Consider the following 14,172-nt stretch of genomic DNA (forward strand, 5'->3'; position numbering starts at 1 on the left):
ATATTTAATCAATTTTTTTAAGACCGAGGTGGCCGCCTCGCCATCAGGTGCCTGGCAGAGGCTCCACAAAGTCAACCAAGACCTCCAAAGCGAGCTGGAAGCCCAGTGCCGGCGTCAAGAGCTGATCAATCAGCAGATTCAGTCGCTGAAACGCAGCTACGCCGAGGCTAAGGACGTGATCCGGCACCATGAAGCTGAGATTCAGAGCCTGCAGGCGAGGCTCAGCAACGCGGCCGCCGAGCTCTCCATCAAGGAGCAGACGCTGGCCAAGCTCAAGAGCGACCTGAGGAGTGAGAAGGAGAAAGCCAAGGAGCAGCTGGAGGAGTGGCAGCACGGCGAGGCCGCGCTCAGCTCCCAGCTGAAGGCCAGCGAGCAGAAGCTGAAGAATGCGGAGGCTCTGCTCCTCGAGAAGACCCAGGAACTGCGGGACCTGGAAATGCAGCAGGCTTTGCAGAGGGACCATCAGAAGGAGGTGCAGCGCCTCCAGGACAGGATCGCTGACCTGAGCCGGCAGCTGAACGCTAGTGAGCAAACGCGGATCCTCATGGAGGAGAAGCTGCAGAAGAATTACGAGGCTTTGCTGGAGAGCTGTGAGAGGGAAAAGCAGGTTTTATTACACAGTCTGAAGGAGGTGGAGGATAAGGCCAACGAGTACGAGAATCAGCTGCAAAACAACGAGCAGCAAATGGAGATTCTGCAGAAGGAGAAGCTGAGCGCCAAGTTCGAAGGCAGCGAGCTTGTCCACCAGCTGGAGGAGCAGCTGGTGATGAAGGAGGCCAGCATCCAGAAACTCGCCGAGCACATTGAGGAGCTTGAAAGGGAGAGAGATCAGATCAAATGTCGGTTCCACGAGCTCATGAACCAGGTTGCCGAGTCAGATAACGAAGTTGCAAAGCTGCAAGCAAAGTTGAAGATGGAAGAGACCAACTACCACAATCTGGAGCAGTCGTTTGAGGAGGTGTCGGATCAGTTCCAGGGTGTGCAGAAGGTGCTGAAAGAAAAAGAAGAGGAGCTGAGACACGTTAAGGAAATGCACTTGAGAATTGTGGAGAAGAAAGATCAAGATCTCAGCGAGGCTTTGGTTAAAATGATTGCTCTGGATAGCAATTTAGAGGAGACTAAAGTAAAGCTGAAGGCCAAGGAGGAGGCTTTAAGGAAATTAGCTAGCATAGGCACAGGTCCATGTGCTGAGGAGACAGAAGATGTTGGCCCCAATCTCGAGGCTGATGAAAGTCATCCATCTCAGCTGGGGCAGCCTCAAACTCACGATGTCCTCCCAGCTCTGAGTTACGCACTGAAGGAGGAGGAGGAGGAAGTCCTTGAGACCAGCCAGAGGCAAGCAGAGGAGTTTGGCTCCCCGTCCAAAGCTGCAGAGCTCCAGGACCAAGAGTTGGTTCAGAAAGCCTTAGCAAAGCCTGATGTAGGAATCATGGGGGCCAAGAGGCAAAGAATCCGTTTCTCGAGCATCCAGTGCCAAAAATATATCCACCCGGATGGGTCAGAGAAGAACTGGACAAGCAGCACCTCTTCAGACACGAGCCAAGACAGGTCGCTGTCTGAAGAAAGCATGTCCTCGGAGCCTGCTCTTGGTTACCCATCGTCAGGGGCCAGCGACTCCGAGACCTACCTCTCGATCATCCATTCTCTGGAAACCAAGCTATATATCACAGAGGAGAAACTCAAAGATGTAACCATGAAGCTTGAAAGCCAGCACGGCCATAATCAGGAGACGCTCATCGCCCTTCACCACCAGTGGGCCAGCACGGAGTCCCAGCTGCGGGAACAGCTTCAGAGCAGCTTGTCCCAAGTCAGTGCTCTGATCTCACAGCTGGAGAGCGAGAGGCAGGAGAAGTTCAAGCTCATAGAAAATCATGTGAGCGAGCTGGGAGGCTTCCAGATGAAAAACGATCAAGCACTGACTTGCTTAGAGAAGTGCAGGGAGCAACTAAGAGCTTTGCCTAAGTCAGATGAGGAAAAAGAGGGCGATTTGTTCCTTGTTACTCTGTCTGGCCTGGAAACGACCTTATCGAGCGCAATTCAAGCCTTGAGAGGGGCGCCAGGCCCGTCTGAGTATCAGCAGGGTGAGGACCTTATCGCGGAAACCCCTGCTTCAGAGGGAGGGCTTCTGAGTGAAGAGGAGCACGTCCCCAAGGAGCAGCGAGCTGAAACGTTCGACGTGGGCCAGCTGAGATGGCTTTCTGAGAGAGTGGCGTTCGAGGCCTCTCTAATCAACCAAATAGCAGAGTCTTTGCAAAGTGCAGGCTCTGAGATATCTCAGCTGCTCAGAGAGATCCAAGGGACAGCTGAGGTGGCTTTGATAGAGCCGGCAAATGTTTCTCCTACAGCAGTTGACTTGGCCGGTGTCCTGTCTAACAAGCTGCTGCTGGAAGGGGAGTTTTGGAGCCAGGTGGAGGAGCTGAGAGTGCACTTGAGCACCAGGGAAGGAGAAGCAGAGAGCAAAACAGAAACGGCAGGTTTGGGTTTTTCTCCATGTTTTCTCAGTGCTGTAGCAGATGCTACATTGATCAAGGCAGAACTTGGGTTTGTGGCACAGAAAATGAGGGAATCTTTCCATCGGAGATTAAAAACAATTGAAGAGGACCTCCATAATACCAAAACAGCTCTCCAGCAGCATAAATGCATGCTGGAGGAAATCATCAAAGCATACAGGACTCCTGATTTTGACAGAGTTATGCACCAGATTTCTGAAGCACTTGAAATTCAGAAAGATGCTTCAGAAAGAACACAGATCTCCTGGGACGGGAGCTGTCTCCAAATGGTGCCGTACCAGGAATCGGCCAAGGTGGGGGAGGTCTGCAGCCTGCCAGGCCACAGTAGTGAAGCTCTTGTTTCCATCCAGGAAGATCTTGCCCAACAGCTAAAGGACAAATCAAACGTTCTTAAGGAAATATCCGTTGCCTTACTGTCTCTGCCTCCTGAGGAGGCCATGAGAGATTGCCAGAAGCTCCTGAAGATATCTCAGAGTCTTTCGTATCACTCGTGCATGGGAGACCTGGAGCGGTATTCCTCTTTGTTAGTCCAAGATGCAATTGTTCAGGCTCAGGTTTGTTATGCTGCTTGCAAAGTCCGACTGGAGTACGAGAGAGAGCTCAAGTCATACAAGGAGTCCTTGCAGAGCATGGACGCACTCTGCCAGGAGCGCGTGAAGACGGTCTCTCTGCTCCGGGACGAGTACGAAGACTTGCTGCGAAAGCAGCAGGGGGAGTACGGCGAGGTGATAGCCATGCTCGAGCGGGAGAACGCCGATCTCAAAGCAAAGGTCTCCCAGCTGGACGGTCAGCGAAGGCTTTTGGAGGAGGAAGAGCGCAAGCACAGCAAAAGCTTGAGCGAGTTACAGGGCCGGTATGAGGAGGAGATTCGAAACGTGATCGAGCAGCTGAACAGGACAGAGGATGCCCTGAAGGCCGAGAGGACGGAGGGCCTCAGCCAGCTGGACGCCATCGTCCGCGACAAGCAGAACATGGAGCGGTACCACCTGGAGCAGATGCAGCTGCTGGAGGACAAGTTCCAGGCCAAGATCAAGGAGCTGCAGGTCATCCACGGCCAGGAGCTGCAGGCGCTGCAGGAGCACTACAGCCAGAACCTGCAGCGCCTGCAGGAGACCCTCGACGAGTACCAGCGGCAGCACCCGGAGGTGTCCCCTGCGGCAGGACCGGGCAGTGGAGACCCCTGGGTGGCGGGGGAGCCGGGCAGCGCCGGGCAGGGCCCCAGCAGTGACCTGGACTCCATGCACGGCCTGAGGGAGCGCATCCAGGAGCTGGAGGCCCAGATGAATGTGATGAGGGACGAGCTGGAGAACAAGCACCTGGAGGGCAGCGCTTCCACGCTGAGGGAGAAATACCAGAAAGACTTTGAAAACCTAAAGGTTTTGCTACGTTTAACGCTTTATGCTTTCTCCTGCTCGAGTGTACCGGGAGGGTGCTTTTGGTCCCAAGGTTTGCCAAACTTAGGGGCATCCCCCTTGAGAGGCAGCACACCTGAGCAAGCCCCCAAGTGCTTAAAAGGCCTCTGTAAAGCATGGTATTTATTCCATGTTTGCTTTTCTCTGTGCTGGGGTATTCTAAATGCATTGCTGTGGGGGAGAGAGGTAATTACCGGAGGCAGTCTCAGCAGCAGGGCTGCTGGTCGTGTAGACAGAGGGAGAGTTTCAAAATAGCTTGATGCTGCCGAGCTCTCTTTCAGATACGTAGTGTTTCTCCTCGTACCCGAGGTGTACATTTTGTTTGTGACTTCCCTTTAGAAGCATTCCTGAACTCTGTCTTTCCCAGTCTGACCAAATCTCCAGTCTGTCTCTGCTGCCCTCAAAAATGGGAGATGAAACGGGAGCCTGCACTCTCCAAATGTACATTTTTGGGGCAGGTAGCTGCAAACAGATACCAAATTCTGTAGCACAGCAGTCTCCTCTGCATGCAGCTAAGAGGGAGATCACTGGTGGTATATGCCAGCAATTCTTCACATAACAAACAGTGCACAGTTACTGGGACCCCAGCCTTAGGTGCAGAAAACCCAGTGGCGATGAAATGCCTTCATTCACATTGCTCCAGCAGTCAGGGCGGGCTGTAAAACCAGCCGTAGATGGTACAGCTCTGAAAAAAAAAAAAAAAAAAAAAAACCCACACACACAAAAAAACCTCCTGGGTTTGGTGTTCTGCTTTTGTTTCCAGCTAGGACCTGGTTTTAGGGTGATGGAGGAGTCCCAGCAGCAGCCAGGTTGAGCAGCAGGGGGAAGGAGAGGTGCCCAAAAGGTCAGCGACGGTCATGCAAAGGCCATGCTGGCGATGCTTTCTAGGAGCAGTCGTTTGTGGAAGTCAGCAAAAACAGCCAAAATTGAGGCTCCAAACTAATAGCAAGCACAGAACCTGCCCTCCCTCCCTGGCTCTGCCAAAACCAAAGCAAGAAGCATCGGCTGGGCAGAGCGGTCCGGGAGGAGAGCGGCTCCAGCTGGCCTGTGTATGCATCTCTGGAGGGAGCAGAGGGACAGAGGAAAATAGAAATGTCCCTTGGTCTGAAAGCCATCCAGGCAACTGCAAATCAGTCTGTTTCACAGGTTAAGATTCTTCTCTTCTGAACCAGATGGAGAATGTAGTAACACTAGGCACTGGTTTGTACCTTTCAGGTGTCCTGGATTTGTAGCAATGCATTTACAATACATTCAATACTGAATCCACAGTCCTATCGAGGAGTATCCGTGATTTTCCTTCGATGTTAGAGGCATAATGAAGGATCCTGCAAGCCAAGCCCAGACAGGTTCTGGCACTGAACTGCAAGTTTCAGAAAACAAGGCTGAGAAAAAAAAAAAAAAACAAAACGAAAAATGCCTCTGGATTAAAATTTGAGGGGAGGGAAAAAGCACCAGAGCTGAAAACTGGGAGGAATGACAGAGGTTATGCAGAATTATACAACAAAGTGGTGATGCTGAAGAGTGTATGTTAGTGTAGGTCAGTGGGTGTTAGACTTCTGTCACTGGGGGAGTGACTTTGTCCCCCTTAAATCTCCCTTAGAGTCCCTGTGGCTCCCTCGCTCCCCTTTGAAAACACAAGTGTGAATCAAGAATTTCATTGAGATAGGAAAGTCGAATAAAGAGGGAGAAAAGTCCAGTGTGTGACTGCCTGCGGAGGGGCTGGCTTAATGCAGCCTGTCCTGGGGCTTGCTGCTGTCTTCAGAAAGGAAAGAAGAACCCAAGGGGGCCGTTTCTCCTCATGGGTCTGACGCCTGCCCCGGGGAGCTCAGGTGGCCCCTGACCAGCAGCGTGGGTTTCTGCCCCCACCCTGCCATCACGGTTGCATTTGCCCCCTGCAAAGGCACGAGCAGGATCTGTGCCAGGGGCAGAAAAACCCAGCTGGGACTTGAGATTTCACCATTGTTGATTCCTGAATCCCTAGAGCACTGTTCCCTATTTCCTGGCCTAAATTCAATCCTAGTAATTGAATTGGGAAATCATTTCCCGTGCAGCACTTGAAGCAATACTCAATTGTGAATTAACGTCCTGCTGTTGTCACGAGCCCTCTGCTTTCCACCCAGAGGTGGCCGCACCTGGAAGCAGGGATTGCAGAGGAGAGCAGAAGGGGCACACCAGTCTTTTTTTGCCCGTTTGCACTCCCCGCTCACATCTGACCCCAGACCTACTCTTGTCCGTCCCTTTCCCTGGAACTGGCAGGGGTCGAGCGGCTGCAGGACAAGCCCTGACCTCGTGGGGTCCATCCTCGGCCAGCTCCTGCCTGGCTGGGGAGGGAGAAGACCCTCACGATGGAAGCTGGGTGCCCACCACCTGCTGATGTGCGGCTCCCGAGGGGCTCCCCACCGCTGTGATTTCAGCCCCGCGCTCCCGGGCCAACCCCTTCCCCTCGTCCCTCTTGCAGGCAACATGTGAAAGGGGCTTTGCAGCCATGGAGGAGACGCACCAGAAGAAGATCGAGGACCTGCAGCGGCAGCACCAGCGGGAGCTGGAGAAGCTGCGGGAGGAGAAGGACCGCCTGCTGGCAGAGGAAACGGCTGCCACCATCTCAGGTACACGGACATGCCGCGGGGCAGCTCGGTGCTGATGGGGCACGGGGATGGTGTTTGCTCCAGGAGGGAGGAGCAGTGCATGGGGATGAGGGCTGGATGGGGATCAGGAGACAGGGAAGAGCTGGGGGTAGGTGTTTTGGATGGAGACACTTCTGCTCCTTCTCCAGGCTTGGTACGCCTCTCCCTGCCTGTACTGGAGTCAGATCAGTTTTCTGTTGCATCTCAGAAAGGTGTCAGTCATTCCTGTTGTTAATTTATTGCTGATTCCACAAGGAACTTGTTCTTCAGTGCTGTGGGGAGTTTTAAAGCACTGGAGCCCAGGATCTCTGCGTTAGGAGCCCTGCAGTTCAGGAAACAGCATGGGAACTGGTCAGCTGTTCGGACCTTATTAAACAGCAGGATTTGCAGAAGCCCCTTTGCTGCACTGTGCCCAGGGGCACAGGCTGGGAAGCAGTGGGGTGGCTCACTGGGCTGACTTGCGGTCTTGTTCCTTTAAAAACCAAACCAAAAAAAGAGAAGACCCTGTCCAAAAGCCTTCTCTGGGCAGAGCGGTGCCGGGTGCTAATCCTGTGCCGTCCCGTGCAGCCATCGAAGCCATGAAGAACGCACACCGGGAGGAGCTGGAGCGAGAGCTGGAGAAGTCGCAGCGCTCCCAGATCAGCAGCGTCAATGCCGACATCGAGGCCCTCCGGAGGCAATACCTGTAAGACCGTCGTCATCTGTCTGTCCTGTGTCTCGCGGGGGGATTAGGTGTGTGGGAGAGCCCTTGCTCCTCTGTGATTTCGGCAAGGAGTTAGATCCGGACTTCTTGCCCCTGTCCCAACCCAGCTGCAGCTGTAGGCTCCTGGTTTGGGGGTTTCAGCTGCTTTATGGTCACCAGAAGTAGCAGACGTGCAGAGACGATGCTGCTTTTCTCGCAGCTGTAACGTGAGGACAGCTGAACCACCTCTGACCAGTCAAGGAGAAAGAAAGCACTTGGCTTTTGGTGGCGAGGCTGTCCTCACACAGGAGCTGAACAAAATGGCCAAGCAGCTTGAAACGTCCCTGTTAGGTGTGCACGTCCATCATTCCCGAGTGCAAGCCTGGCAGATCTCAGCTCTGGTTTGGGAAACCCGAGGAAGGCCTGCCATTTAACCTGCTAGAGAAAGGCCTCCTGTCTTTTTCGGTGGCCAAGCACCAAAATGCTGGGAGAAGGAAGGGTTGGCTCGCTCCGGGCTCCAAGTTTTTCCAAAAAGGAGCACACAGCTCCTTGTCCCCCCTGGTCCTTAGATCCCTGCCGGCTTGTCCTGGGCGGGTGGGAGGCGCGGGAGGAAGAGCAGGCGTGCGCTGGGGAGGGCACTGGCTGGTGTCTCTGTGCCAGGGAGGAGCTGCAGTCGGTGCAGCGGGAGCTGGAGGTGCTTTCGGAGCAGTATTCGCAGAAGTGCTTGGAGAACGCCCACCTGGCGCAGGCGCTGGAGGCTGAGAGGCAGGCCCTCCGCCAGTGCCAGCGGGAGAACCAGGAGCTCAACGCCCACAACCAGGTGAGGCTGCAGGGCGGACGGAGGGGTGAGGGTGGGTGGGATGAAGGCACAAGGGCAAGGAAGCTGGTCAAGGGTCTAGAGAACAACAAGTCTTAGGAGGAGCGGCTGAGGGAGCTGGGGTTTGCTCAGGTTGGAGAAGAGAAGGCTCAGGAGAGACCTCATTGCACTTCACAATTACATTAAAGGAGGTTGTAGCGCGATGGGGATTGGGTTCTTCTCCCAAGCACCAAGTGATAAGATGAGGGGAAACGGCCTCAAGTTGTGCCAGGGGAGGTTTAGGTTGGATATTAGGAGAAATTTCTTTACTAAAATTGTTGTGTGGCATGGGAATAGGAGGTCTTCAAGAAATGTGGAGACTTAGAACTTAGTAGCATGGTGTAGTGGTGGACTTGCCATACTAGGTTAAGGGTTGGACTAGATGATCTTAGAGGTCTTTTCCAACCTGAATGATTCTGTGTCCCTGTTGGGTATCATCACATCTTTGCTGCCCCAAGCTGGCGTTCTCATCTCTTGCCTGAGTGAAGATGCAGGGTTTGTCGTAAAAGATGCCCTCTTGTAGCTCCAGAAGGCCACGGAGGAGGCACCAAGCAGGGCTGGGGAGGTGCTGCCAGCTCTGTGCTGAGCCCTGGCCGTGCTCCCCCATCCCGCATCCTCTCCCCCCTCTTCCAGGAGCTGAATAACCGCCTGGCTGCGGAGATCACGCGGTTGCGGACCTTGCTGACCGGGGAGGGTGGAGGAGAGGCTGCTGGGTCGCCTCTCACCCAGGGCAAGGACGCCTACGAGCTAGAGGTGAGCCCGGCTGCGGGGGTTTAGAGCCTGTGGGCCACCAGGAGCCCCTGTCCTTCCACACGACCAGTATCATGCACTGAGGACGCAGTGGGACCAGGATATCCTGGAATCCCAATCCTCCTTTTTCCCCATTTTGGGCCAGGCACCCTGGCTCTGTTGTCCCCAGGTGCAGCGGGTGAGGGTCTGGGGGCTGTGTGGTGTCCACAGGGGTGCGATCACGCTGCTTCTGTCCCTACAGGTCCTGCTGCGGGTCAAAGAGTCGGAAATCCAGTACCTGAAGCAGGAGATCAGCTCTCTCAAAGACGAGCTGCAGACAGCACTGAGGGTAACGCTGGGTGCAGGCTCGTTTCTGCGAACCTTCCCAAGGGCTGGGCTCATCTCTTGCATATCTGTGCTTAGATCTTAGCTTGCTTATCCCCAGATTTGAAACAACATTTCATTTTTGCCCTTAACTGAACTGACTACCCATTTTGGTATTATCAGTAAAGCACCCCACTACTCTGTCAGCCCAGAACTTACCCCTTCTCCCTTTTTGTGGGAAAACATCCCCACGAGTGTTTTTTCCCGATTCCTGTCACATCAGATATTTGAAATGGCAAAAATAGTCAGTGTTAGAGACCTGCCCAGCCTCCCAGCATTAGATCTGGTTTGCTCTGGAGAGCCTCTTTGCCAAGGCCATTTCTGGGAATTCTGCTTTAATCCAGTGCCTTTGCATGTAGGTTTTACTACAAAGTCATCCTGTAACAAAGGGACCCACATGCGTGGGCAGCACCGTGTGCTCGCTGCTGTGCTCGGAGCTTTCTGCATATCTCCAGTCCTGCGTTTGCTGCTCGACGCGGCTTCACGAGCGTGTAAAATGAGCGCTTTGCCCCGGCTGGCATTGCTGCCTGCTGCCCATAACTCCAAAGTGCAGAGCAGGGAGGAGAAAAAATACAGCTAGGTGTGCAGGGCGCTGCTCCAACACGCTGCTCATCTTCCGGCGGCTTGTGCCAAGCTGCTCTTCGGTGCGTTCCCCTCGGCTCCAGCTGTCTGTCTTAAACGCTCTTGGGTTGTTCTTGTTCCTTTGCCAGGATAAGAAATACGCCAGCGACAAGTACAAAGACATCTACACAGAGCTGAGCATTGTGAAGGCCAAGGCAGACTGTGATATCAGCAGGTTGAAAGAGCAGCTGAAAGCAGCCACAGAAGCTCAGGGAGAGAAATCCCCTGTGAACACCACTGTATCGGGATATGGTCAGTCCTCCAGCTCCTCTAAGCAATTTTGGGGTTTCTGGTCTGGCACGTGCATCCTGGCGTACGAGCCCTCGTGGAGTAACGGGTCCGAGCGTAGGACTTTGCGTGGTGCTTTTTTGCCGTTTCATGTTGCATCCCACCTCCGCCCCTTGCTGACAGTGTTGCCAGAGGTGGCAAGGAGTGGGTGGCCTGAGCTTACCTCCCTTGGCGGTTCCTCCTTCCAGCCCGAGGATGGGAAGCTCATGGTTTTGAAAGGCTTCTGCCATTTTGCATCATGAAAGCCTTGTGCTGTGCGTGGCGTGAGGGAGCCCCAGAGAGTGCCCTCTGCCCTGGCTCATCGGGAGGCAGAGAGAGCCCCTGCCCTGCCCCTCGCAGGAATGTGTGGGCACTGCATTAATACTGGTCATTTTGCTTCTCTCCAGATATTATGAAATCAAAAAGCAACCCTGATTTCTTGAAGAAAGACAGATCCAGTGTTAGCCGGCAACTAAGGAATATCAGGTCAAAGGTGAGTCCGCATCTCTTTCCCCCTGCCATGCAGATGCCCAGTGTTACTCTCCAGTGGGGGTCGCAGATGGGAAGAAATTGGGAGGGGAAGAAAACTGAGAATTTCCTGGTCATTAATGCTAGCCTGGATGGCAACTGGGAGAAAACCAAGCTTTCAAATGGGAAACAGTTTGCTGTGCGGCCAGGCAGAGCCCACTGCCAGGTGGTGCCTTGTGGGGCACTTGTGTTACTGAACCTGCTGAGATGTAGGTGTGGAGCTGCTCCTCGCTTGAGCCAAGGAGGAATTTCACCCTGTTCGTTGGTCTTTCACAGAAGGATTCTCCCAAAACTTGCTCCCTGTTTTTAGTAGAAATGTAGGTGATACCAAAGGGTGGAAATGCACGCAGCATTACAGGTTTTCCAGTGTTCATCACTGCAAGATTTTTGCTTTTTATATGGAACAGCGATGCCTTGGCTCTGGACATATTTAACACACACTTTCTTGTGTGTTAACACAGTGCAGATGGCCCTGCATTTCTCTGGCCGTTCTGTACTTGCTCTTGGTCCCAGATCCCAATAATTCTGTGCCAAGTGCGTCTACTTGGCCTGCTGACTGCCAGAATTGCATCATGCTACACGCTGGCTGTTGCTGTGGGACCACAGAGATAAAAAGGGCAAATAAAGCCGCTCACAGCCACCATTAAACATAGGGCAGTTAGAAAGGAGATCAGCATGGGCAAAACTTGCTTTGCCTCTCCCCACTGGGCAGTGGGTATCTCATGCTGCTGTTTGAAGTGGCTGGGACTTTGGGCAAAGCGAGAAGCCAGGCAGGCAAAGGCTTCTAGCTGGGGAATCAGTCACCGGCCGAGCTCTGCAAGCGGCAGGTCATCAGCTCGGGGTGCCTGCGCTGCACCGCTGCGCATTTTGGGGTGCAGCCCAGGCTTGCACCCTCACTGTCCCAGCTCTGAGAGTTGGTTGCCCTTCACCACTTCAACTCGGAGTGCTTATCTCGTGGTCCCCCACGTGTGCTGTCCGGAGGTCTTGTGGGGAAGGAGGAGGGCACGGGCTCTGCCGGGGGCACGCTGCCTGCTTGCGCCGCTGCCGCGGGGAGGGGGCGGGCAGGGCTGCGCGAATGCCAATGCATTTAGGATTTATGAGCTTCTTGTTTTTGTTTTGTTTTTCTTTATTTTGCTTTCTCCTTCAACAGTCCGTTATTGAGCAGGTCTCATGGGATAACTGAAATGAACCCGAGTCCAGGTTCCCTGCCACGTAGGTAAACAAACCGGCACCCACCAAACAGCGCAGCTGCCCGCTGGAGCGGCCCACTTTTGCATGCACTGCTCACACCTCCATGGCAAACGAGAGCCTTTCTTCTCTTAATGACTGGTTTATACATGGCTAATGATTTTACTGGGGGAGGGGGAACGGGAGGGGAGAAGAGAGCAGACCCGAGAGCTATATGAGATGCAGTCTCTCTCTGCCCTTCCCCGGGGAACATGGCTTTCTCATCTTCCTACTCCTCCCACCCTCCCCAACACAGCTAACCATCGCAGAGAGGATTTGGACACGGTGGGGGCACATTTTCCTGTCTGCTGTGTTGGGAGCGCGGGACACTGAGTGTGCATGCTTGAGTGACTGTGCATGCCTCAGACTAAACTTCAGCAACTTCCAGGTCTTGGAGGAAAAAAGACCTTTTTGTTGTTAGCCAGATGGAGGAGTGGATCAGTGATGCCTCTACGTGCATTTCCCACCCAGGCCATGTGAAATAGTGCCCCCAGTCTCAGCTGCAGAAAGAATGTCCTAGGCTGCCCCGAATTTTCCTTTGCCCGTAGTTGCTGCTTCGTTAGGTTGATCCGTGCCTGAGCAAAATGTTTTCCTCGCCTGTTGACGACCTCCTCCTGCTCTCCAGGCTCCCTGGTGCCCACCCCGCTGCTCTTCATCCCTTAGCACTACACCTCCATCCCACAGGCTGGCCTGAGGCTTCTGAGCTCATCCAGCAAAAGAGGGGAGCTGATGAGAAATGAGCACGATCCTAATGACACAGATGTTGAGTAACCGGAGCAATAGTTAATTTTACTGGCCCGTGGTAAGGGCTGAGGTTAGAGAATGGTGATGGGGGAGAGCTGAGAGCCTCAGGGGCTCTAGTGGAGGATCGCCATATCACAGACTTCACCCTACATTAGTCTCCCTTCATCAAACTCCCCTCATCAGCAACTCAAATGGGTCGTGAAAGTCCCTAAGGGGTGAATTTGCTGGAATTTGTACCATTAGGCAGAACAGCCTAATGGCTTCTGGTATCTGGTTCCATATAATTAGAAATCAAATGTACAAACTGGAATGCATGGGTTGCTGCTAATATAAAGAGGCCCAAAGCTAACTTCCTTCAGGAAGGGCGTGCTCAGAGGCTCGGATCCCAAGAGGCTCTGCTGTCGGCTGGAAAGAAAGAATACATCATGTGTGAATTTCAGAGCAGTCCATTTCGGCGCTTTCATTTCCACGCTGCTCCCCCAGCGCCATTCTGTATGTGTGAGCCTGTGGGAGGAGGAGTGTTGAAAAACAACAGCAACTGCGGGAATCAGCACAGCCTTGTGGCGAGTTTGCACGCACCCAGCCCTGCCGATAAACACACATTAAGCAAAACCTGGCCCAAAAGCCCAAACTGCTGCTATGACCAGACAGCCCTCTGACACCACAGTCAGGGAAACAAAGGCAAAAGGCAGCGGGGTTGCCCGTTAGTATAAGGCTCTGGCATGCAGCTCTGTGCCTTTTGAAGCTGCCAGGCGTTGGTCTGTAACAGATCCCGTTCAGGCTGCGGGGTGAGTGGGCTGAAAGTGGCAAGGTGAGCTGTGAGGCCTGGCCGGCAGTGGAAGGTCAGGGGGATGCGTGTGCCTCCTTCAGCCGCAGGCTGGTGCTGTGGTCCCCGAAACTCGTGCTGAGAGTGTAGGGCTGCAGGAGGGAGGGAAGGCTGGCTTTAGCCTTGTGTATCTCCCAGGGCTAATTTCAAATTTCCTGGGTCAGCTCTTTGCTTCTGGGTTCATAGGTCTCACACCGCTCTTTTCCTGGGTCCCCAAGCACAAGCGACAGCAGATTTCACAGATACGATTGCCGAGGATTTTCTGTTTGATGGCTGTGTTGTGCCTTGTATCTGGGTGCTGAATCTGAACTGGGGCAGCCATCAGGTCCTGCTAGCCCCGAAGCAAGCATTTAGGGAGGCCTGCGTCTCACCCCGTGCACTAGGCAGCTCCAACTCGGGAGGGGAAGGCTGGGCTTGTCGCTGGCAGCAAAACACGAGTTTTCAGGGCTGTTTGAGCGAAGTGAGTGCGTTGACCAGCGCTTGACCCATGTGGCAGCCCTGCAGGCAGGTTTATGGCTGCAGGTCCCAGCCGGGCCGCTGGGGCCCTGCCGACACCGCCCGGCCACCGCAGGCCTCGGGGATCATTGTCCGCGTGGAGCTAACCCCGCTTCCAGCACCGTGTGCCTCCCTCATCAGCTTCTGGTCCGCCACCCGGCTAACCTGCGCTCTCACCCTCTCTCCAGGCGCCGTGCACCAGTAACCGCACCCCACGGCTGCGTGTTTCCACCAGCATGCCCCACTAATCTCTCCGGGACGGCCACC

At 54.1% G+C, this 14,172-nt stretch overlaps 1 protein-coding gene across 11 annotated transcripts in view; it reads left to right on the top strand.

Moving 5' to 3' along the window:
• The window catches only part of LOC121078569 (myosin phosphatase Rho interacting protein), a 70,675-nt gene that overhangs the window by 55,255 nt on the left and 1,248 nt on the right, over positions 1–14,172 (top strand). For 7 of the 11 annotated variants that reach the window (XM_040574882.1, XM_040574883.1, XM_040574884.1 and 4 more), the window contains 8 exons: positions 23–3,886; positions 6,381–6,528; positions 7,114–7,231; positions 7,889–8,048; positions 8,718–8,837; positions 9,076–9,162; positions 9,908–10,070; positions 10,493–10,578. In XM_040574882.1, coding sequence (XP_040430816.1) covers positions 23–3,886; positions 6,381–6,528; positions 7,114–7,231; positions 7,889–8,048; positions 8,718–8,837; positions 9,076–9,162; positions 9,908–10,070; positions 10,493–10,578 — 4,746 coding nt within the window. Of the gene's footprint in view, positions 1–22; positions 3,887–6,380; positions 6,529–7,113; positions 7,232–7,888; positions 8,049–8,717; positions 8,838–9,075; positions 9,163–9,907; positions 10,071–10,492; positions 10,579–11,763; positions 11,830–14,172 lie in introns of all 11 variants that reach the window. The other 4 variants (XM_040574886.1, XM_040574885.1, XM_040574893.1 and 1 more) reach the window with 4 other exon arrangements.

Source organism: Cygnus olor, chromosome 15 (genome assembly GCF_009769625.2).
Source record: "Cygnus olor isolate bCygOlo1 chromosome 15, bCygOlo1.pri.v2, whole genome shotgun sequence".
Lineage (NCBI taxonomy): Eukaryota > Metazoa > Chordata > Aves > Anseriformes > Anatidae > Cygnus > Cygnus olor.